The 7,635-nt window shown below is 48.0% G+C and overlaps 1 protein-coding gene across 4 annotated transcripts; it reads left to right on the top strand.

Moving 5' to 3' along the window:
• Positions 1-347: 347 nt before the first annotated feature.
• Positions 348-6,089, top strand: LOC119090404 (ribonuclease P protein subunit p30-like). 4 transcript variants are annotated; one of them, XM_037213198.1, is made up of 9 exons: positions 348-444; positions 1,513-1,633; positions 2,825-2,991; positions 3,415-3,489; positions 4,174-4,242; positions 4,589-4,795; positions 5,147-5,214; positions 5,542-5,621; positions 5,862-6,089. In XM_037213198.1, the coding sequence occupies exons 1-9, from the start codon at positions 427-429 to the stop codon at positions 5,978-5,980; spliced, it is 924 nt and encodes a 307-aa protein (XP_037069093.1). In that variant the 5' UTR covers positions 348-426; the 3' UTR covers positions 5,981-6,089. The 4 variants fall into 4 exon arrangements, with proteins under 4 accessions (XP_037069093.1, XP_037069095.1, XP_037069094.1 ...); XM_037213199.1 differs by lacking the exon at positions 348-444 and having other exon boundaries at positions 1,613-1,637; positions 5,862-6,084; XM_037213200.1 differs by lacking the exons at positions 348-444; positions 2,825-2,991 and having other exon boundaries at positions 1,553-1,633; positions 5,862-6,085.
• Positions 6,090-7,635: the final 1,546 nt, after the last annotated feature.

Raw genomic sequence — 7,635 nt, 5'->3', positions numbered from 1 at the left:
CCCCCCCCCCCCCCCCCCCACTCACCACCAACCGACCGACCTCGCCGCGCACTAGGAGCAACTCGCGTTCACATGGGAATTGAGATCCCGATATGGTGAAGGTTTTCTACTCCTATCGAAAGAAAGGAAATTCATGACGTCCATCTTTATACAACCTCATTTCCTCTGCCTGGCCTTGGGTTACCGGGCTGCTCTGTTTAGTGTCTATACGCACTAAACTTCGCCACTTTTAGTACGAATTGGTACTAAACACCGTTCCTCTTAGCAAGCATGCGTACTAAATTTTCTCGAGGATATCTTGCTATTGCCTGAATCTGGCGCTTGTGCTACGATTCCGATAAATTTATTTTTATATATCGCCTTGGCTTGAGCGTGGTCGGATGTCGGCGGAGCGGGTACGAATCGAGGCACGTTAAAACTGGGCCGATGCGGCTGATCGGAGTGGTACGTGGGGTGATATTACATTTGGAGTCGTTGCGATCGTCTCCAAATAATAAACACCTGTCATTACCGTGTGATTGTGTCCTCATGAGCCATGACCACGTGTTGTGATAGAGGATCTCAATGATGTTGGGTATGCTGTTAGCATGTAGATTGCAGCTTCTAGCTTTATAAAGTGGTGATCGATGGTGCCGATGCTTACTGCATGATTGTTCTAAAATATTAATCAGTATTGGTGCATGTTTGTTTGTGAGTCTATGATATATGTTCTGCAGGCATGTAGGTTCTCTCAATTTACCATGAACTATAAAGGATGCATTTAGGCCTCAGGATAGTGCTATGATGCATAGTCCAGGTCAGGTCAAATGCTGACAGGATGAGCCATACAAAATGTGCAGTATGTTAGTTGCAGAAAGTAGGCATCATCTCCATTTCCTGTTGATGCCCATTTTTATTTTGGGGTATGGTGAAGGGTGGACCCTGGCTCTTTTGTTGGGTCACCAGAAATATAAAGCCAGATTGTAGCTGTTGAATGCACCTTATGATGCAAACATTTTCATTATTAAAGGTGGGAAATGTGGGCCAAATGCTTTGTAAATTTCTGAATGGCAGTTAATGGTGCCCTTATAAAAAATGTTTCTTGATTTTACTGGTTTTGTGGTAGAGAGGATGAGTTGTAAAAAGTGTTAGAATGGTGATGAATGTTAGAATGGAAAAACAATGAAAAGGTCTCATTTTCCTCCGAGATGTTAGAAAAAATTTATTTCTGTCAGGCTGCCTCTGTTTACCCTTGGCCATCCTATGATATAGATGCTGAGGCATTGCATGTCTCAAAATTGTGTGATTGATGTGTCTCAAGATTCACAAGTAAAGCAAATTTATGTTTTGCATTAATAGTTTGTTTCAATATGATTTTACATAAAGATATTTACAATGCATTTTGATTCAATCAATCATCAGCTTCTTTATCCACTTTAAGTATTTTTAGCACAGCTTGTCATGAGTTCATAAAATATTGAACATGCCATGTATTACATAACAAATGCTGACTCATGGATGCATTCTTTTCAGGGCATGAACACCAGAATGGATGTTGTAACTGATGATATCAGCGGATTCTTCGACCTCAACATCAGCTCCAGTGTTCAGTCGGGCACAAAACTTCAGAATGTTTTGGATCGAGCAGCCATGTGTAGGTTTGTTAGGTACTGTGTGATATGTGCTAGACAGTAAGCAGCAGCCAGTTTATTGGAGGACTCACCAAAGAACAAGACTGTGTCTGAGGCTGAATATAGATGTGGATGCTGTTATGTGGAGTGCATGGTAATGAAGGCAGTGGTGTGGAATGCCAGCAAAAAAGAGGAAAATAGGCAACAAGAGGACTGACATGCCACATTATCACTAATCTGGCTTTGATGCTAGGCAGCTTGAAATATGCTGTGATGCATCATATCTTTGGAAATACATCTAAATCATGTGCCATGGAGCAGTGAAGATTATGGACAATTTTGGCTATTTTCGTGCAACAATTTTAACAAATTACAGCATTATTTCTCAGTGGAGCATTTGTGTGAGACTAGCCAAAGCACAGTTGAAACATTGCCTGTTGTGTTCACATATTCCTGTGGTGTGAATGGAGAGTCTGCCATACCAACAATCCTATAAAAATACATATGGCTGCCCTGAGAGCACTTATGGCTGCACTGTGCTTCATTTGACCAACCCTGAGGCAGTTAAGATGGCGATCACGAGCACCTAGTGTGCTGAGCGAGAATGCCTTGCCAGCTTGGGTGCGTAGTTGTACGGCAGGGCGTTCGCCCACAACTGCGTGCGCAAGGTCGAGGGTTCGAATATGGATCCCAGTCTGTGTTTTTTTTTTGCTCCCCGCTCCCGTCCCTGCTGATTGAGCGATCCTGCCACAATCAGCCGGACATAACGTGACACTCATTTAACTCCCAAGAATGGTAAATGCATTATTTTGTGATGTAATGTTATGGTATTATGTTACCACTTTGTTGTGTGTAGTGCACATATGCACATGGTATGTGCACAATGTGGTATCGATGGTGCATTAGTTTTTCTGGGAGAACCATAGGTACGGGATTACGGTCACCGCGGTGCCTGCAAGGGTGAGAGACAGGCGACGTTTCATAGCCCCAATAGCTGAGTGTGTTGTAAAGCCTCAATAGCATGCATGTATGTGCGAGGCTTGTACTCGCAAGTTGGGTTCTTTTCCTAAAGTTCTGGGTTTTTGGAACTGATACGATTAAGACACTAAGCTTTTCATAGATTGATGCCTGATACCCCAAGCTGACCAATCCTCCATAGATTAATTTTCACAGACACTACTCAACTGACATTGTGTTTATTTTCGTCATTACAGTGGGCTACACGACAGTGGCAGTTAATGTCACAGTAAACCTGGATGAATTGGAATCAGTTACATCAAAAAAGAAGAAGATTAGAAAGGGTGTGCAGGCAGCGGACACACCATTGACAGACGGTTTTCCAGACCCAAATGAAATTCAGTTTTCCGCTCCTGTCTGCTCTGTAAGTTAAATACTTGCCGCAGGTCATTCCACTTCTTTTTGTTTTCTTCCCTGCCCAGCGTATTGTATTTTCACCGGTATAGTGTACGCTTCGTAGCGTATATGTGTCGAGGACCTGCGTAGTGGCTGACAATGTTCCGGTCATCTCTTCCTCGCTTCCTGAGATGGATATAAACAATGTGATCAGGTGCGGAGGAAGCGTACATGATAGTTCGGTTGGTGGATGCCGGGACCGCAATATTTCACAGCGCATTGCGGGACGGAAGTGTAGTTGTCTTTCAATCCACCCACAACTTGGAAAATAGAGTGGGTCAAACCCGGAGAGAAATCCGTTTATCGGCTCGTTTGGGGGCAGGTTGTGTCATCTTTCCGCTCCTCAACCGCCCGCCCCAAGTAATGTTGCGAAACTACTCGTCTGTTGCAGGGAACAGGACGGAAGCTTCGGGTTTTGAAGCGCGTAACTCTGGCATTCTCCGGCCAGGGTGACATGTCACGCATCGTGAGTATGGCTGAACAAGTGTACCTCGTTTGCTCGTGGTTTGACGACCCGGACAGGTGGATTGGCAACTGTCCAAATAGAGTTGACCAGGTACAGGGCGGGGGTGGCGTAGCATTTTACGACACATATTCAAATAAAATCATCAAAAGCACAGTCTGAAGACAATGATCATCTGATGACCTGAAGCAGCCAACTTAGATGATGTGTCTGGGGTACATTTAATGAATGCAGTGCAGGTGCTGTGGACGTAAAAACATCCACGCAAAACATTGGAAAGGTTTTGAAAAATACGTTCTGCTGTCATTTCTGTATTTTAGCTTAATTGCAACGTTTGAAATAAGGTATATCTGTTATCATGTCACAGAGACGTAGTCTTCAATTTAGTTGGGGTGGGATGGGGACTAACGCCCTCCCTTCAACTAGGGCCCCAGCCCCCCCCCCTCCCCTCTCAACTTCGGCGTGCCAGAGTCGGAGAGAATCCTGTTTGCTGGTATATTTTGGTTTTGGGACCAGGTCGGTTCATTTTTCGTTGCCCAGCCCCCCCCCCCCCCTTAATAAATCCCCTTAAGAAATCCCATGCGCCTGTCACGTCATTATGCATTCATTAGCATTTCCTTGTAGAACATTGTTTCGCTGTGAAACCCGTTTGTTTTCCATTTATGCTTCTTTTCTGTCCTTTTTTAGGGGCGGTCCACCAACCTGAAAAGGTTCGACTTGTTGGCAGTTCAGCCGACTACCCAGGCTGCATTCAACGTAAGTTTTATTGCGCATCCGTCGTACGGCCTGATGATATTTCTGCGGTTATGATGACGATGCACCTTTAATTGGCTTCTTTGGCGCAGAAAATATGCACAATTTTGCCTCACATAGATGTTGACATGTGTTGAGGAGTTTCCACAGCTACGGACTTACGATAGTCACGAAAAATGGAGCAAAGAACGCAGATATAGGTGGCACACTACACGAAAAGATTTGCTCACCACCTTGACAAATAGGTCAAGACAGCCCTGAAGCCCGTCTTTGTTGGACACCTTAATCTTAATGTGCCTTAACCCAACGCCACTGAACTAGCTGCTTGCGCGCGCGTATGTGTTTCCAGCTGGCGTGCCAGACACTGTCGATCGACATCATCAGCATCGACCCGCTGTCGTTTCGCGGCTTCATGCTGAGCCGGAAGCTGAGCGGGCTGGCGTCCCGCCGCGGTATCGCTCTGGAGCTGGTGTACGCACCGGCGCTCTCGGCCGGCGCTGGGCGCCGCCAGCTGCTTCTCACTGCGCTCACCGTCACTAACGTCACCGGCGGCAAGGTTAGACCCAGCTCACATTACCCCGAGAGGTACAGCCCCTCCCCCCTCGGTTGTGACGGCGAGGTGCGGCCTTTCCTGGCCCTTTACCTGTGGCAGGGATGCATGACACCTTGTTCGACAGTGGGCGACCGGGAGCGTATCTGGCTGTCGTCTCATAGTTATCGGTCTGTATTTCGAACTCGGAGTCAAGGAAAATGGCATCGCCCGGCGCGAACGTCGCGGGTTGATGTCTGATGTCATCAACTGACTTACTGGTACGTGTTTCAGAATGTGCTAACTTCGTCGTGAAAGTCGCGTCGCGGGTTGATGTATGTCTGATGTCATCAGCTGACTTATCGGGACGTGTTTCAGAATGTGCTCCTGTCCAGTGGAGCCAACCACGAGCATCAGCTGCGTGGCCCGTACGATGTGCCTTCCGTGTATCCTTTAACAAGCGCTGGTGGTGGCCGGTGCCCTCTGAGGTGCAGCCCACCCTGCCTTTTTATACCGACGAGGATTTGGGTTGGTCACGAATTGGTCAGTCAAGTGCTGCGTTCTTTCGACGGGGGCTTCGATGCCAAAAGCCGCTGGCGCGCGTTGCTTGGCGACAGTTGACTTGTCAGAAACGTAATGTTATCGCGCGTTTTCGATTTTACTAAAAGTTGAGTTTTCCTGTCGCTGGCCTCTGCCAGCATAACAGGCACACGACCGCTTGCTGTTGACTCAGCCCCAGCTGTGCCGTCGATGTACCCTTAACACTGGTGCAGTGCTCAGCTGATGGGCCTCTCCGCCGCCGCAGCCAAGGCAAGCGTCTCCAGTCTGCCCAAGAGCACCGTCACACATGCCGGTGAGTGCTGCAACGGCACTGCGCTCGCCAGCCTGCGGCCGGGGCGGCGTCTGTGACGCAGCGCCGGCACTGTTGGCCCCGGACCGGGGCAGGCTCTATGTGCCTGCGGAGCCCCTGTATGGCCGTGTCGCCGTGGGGCGGTGCCTCTCCGGCCAGCTCCGACAGGGCCAGGTCACGGCCGCGTACCGCGCAGATCTGCTGTGCGCCGGTCAACTTACACCGACCCTCCGACGCCCGCAGTCGGCAGAAACTGCACCGGGTTCTGCATGGCGCAGCTGGTGCCGGTGCCGGAGGCCGGGGCGGAGCAGACGACCGCCGGCGCCGCGCCTGCCGGCAAGAGGCGTCGCACGACAACCTGACGGCGACTCGGCCAGATGGCACGTGGTCGCTGGGCGCCGGACCGAGCGATGCCGCCGGCGGCCTCCGCCGAGCAGTGTCGGCACCTGTCGCCGTGTCGGTCGGACGTCTGCTGATGACGAGGCTGGCGGTGGATGGCGGGCGTCACGAAGCTTGATATGCTATGCTGTCTGTTATGGTCTGTCTAAGCCCAAGCTGGAGCCTTGGTCCACGACATCGCCAGTGTAAGGACTCCGGTTCGATCAGTACAGTCACTTGGACGGATGTCAGCCGCAGACCTGGGGATGTGGATCAATATCATCCAATTTTATATTTCGACTCCAGGAATACATTTTGAATGGTATAATGAAACTCAGAGCGTTTCGGCCGGTACATCCGGGAAGGGCGCAAGTGCTGCAAAAGGTAATCTCGAAATACACATCTCACCCCTTTTTCTCACGCTGTTGAAATGGTAGTTCACTTTTCGTGAGGCGAGTCAAACTTAATGATGCCTTAGGCAAGGACCGGCAGCAACGATCGAATCAGGGCTACCAGCAAGAGAGCGTGGGGTGGGGTGCATATGTACCGTTCATCGGTGATGCGCTGACGCTAGCGCAAAGCTTGAACCTCATGATCGTTGGTTTCCACGTTAGAAGGCAATCGAAGTCTGGATTTCAGATCACTGGCGGGAGTGCACGAGCGTGAGCTTGGCCAGTTGATACTACGGACACGTTAAGCGCAGATCCTCCACCTGAACATAAGGGCGATGCCGCCAGAGGAGACGCTTTCCCTCAATTTGTCAAGTGTTATCACGCCTACGGCGGGCCATGTGTAGGACGCACATAACATAGTATTATGGGGCCAGAGTCTAGAGTAAGATATGAAAGCAGTGACGCACATTGCACGACTAGCCACAGGCTCCCTGTGTTAAATGCCCTTTTTCAGGCCCATAGACTTCTAAATCTTGAACAGATGTTTGCACAGAAAGTACATAGAAATGAAGTTTGGACATCTCTCTCTCAATTCCCAGGAGCAAAAGTGTGCGTCGTGGCACTCCTTTTAGAGCTATAGTCAAACCGTAGGCCCATGCATGCGCCGCGGTGTCCAGTCGCGGGATCGAATATCGTGGCCGCCGACTCTTCAGTAGTGTTGAGATGGAACACAGTCAGTACCGCCGCAGACTGGCGACGTGCATATTGAGTGCAATGATCTTTTGATTAGTTTTATCACACGTATATATATATATATATATATATATATATATATATATATATATATATATATATACACACTTATATATCTGTATATGCATACATGTGTATATCCATGTTATTTTCCAATGTTTTGCTTGAATGTAATTGCGTTCATATATATATATATATATATATATATATATATATATATATATATATATATATATATATATATACATATATATATGCTTGCTTAGGCAGTATGCTTTCATGAATGCAAGGTTTGTTAAACGCAAGGACAGAACACTCTCCAGCCTTAAACAGACAAAAAGAAATTCCTGCACAACCCTTGAACTATTAGGTGGTGGGCGCTGAGCACTATTGATGTGATTGTTGCAATATGTTTCTGTTTTTTGTAGTGTTGTTATTGTGAGTGTATTTGACATGTATCAAAGTGAAAATAGGATTCGGTCTTACTTTAAGTA

This window comes from Pollicipes pollicipes, unplaced genomic scaffold (assembly GCF_011947565.3).
Source record: "Pollicipes pollicipes isolate AB1234 unplaced genomic scaffold, Ppol_2.1 Scaffold_3087;HRSCAF=3621_pilon_pilon_pilon, whole genome shotgun sequence".
Classification (NCBI taxonomy): Eukaryota; Metazoa; Arthropoda; class Thecostraca; order Pollicipedomorpha; family Pollicipedidae; genus Pollicipes; species Pollicipes pollicipes.
The sequence above is the reverse complement of the archived record's forward strand: the minus strand, read 5'-3'. Positions and strand labels throughout refer to the sequence as shown.

What these genes read in the sequence shown, in the direction of transcription:
- LOC119090404 (XM_037213198.1), top strand. An exon ending in TTTCCGCTCCTGTCTGCTCT is followed by an intron (nt 2,992 to 3,414) that starts GTAAGTTAAATA and finishes CGTCTGTTGCAG; the next exon opens with GGAACAGGACGGAAGCTTCG. An exon ending in GAGCACCGTCACACATGCCG is followed by an intron (nt 5,622 to 5,861) that starts GTGAGTGCTGCA and finishes CGACGCCCGCAG; the next exon opens with TCGGCAGAAACTGCACCGGG.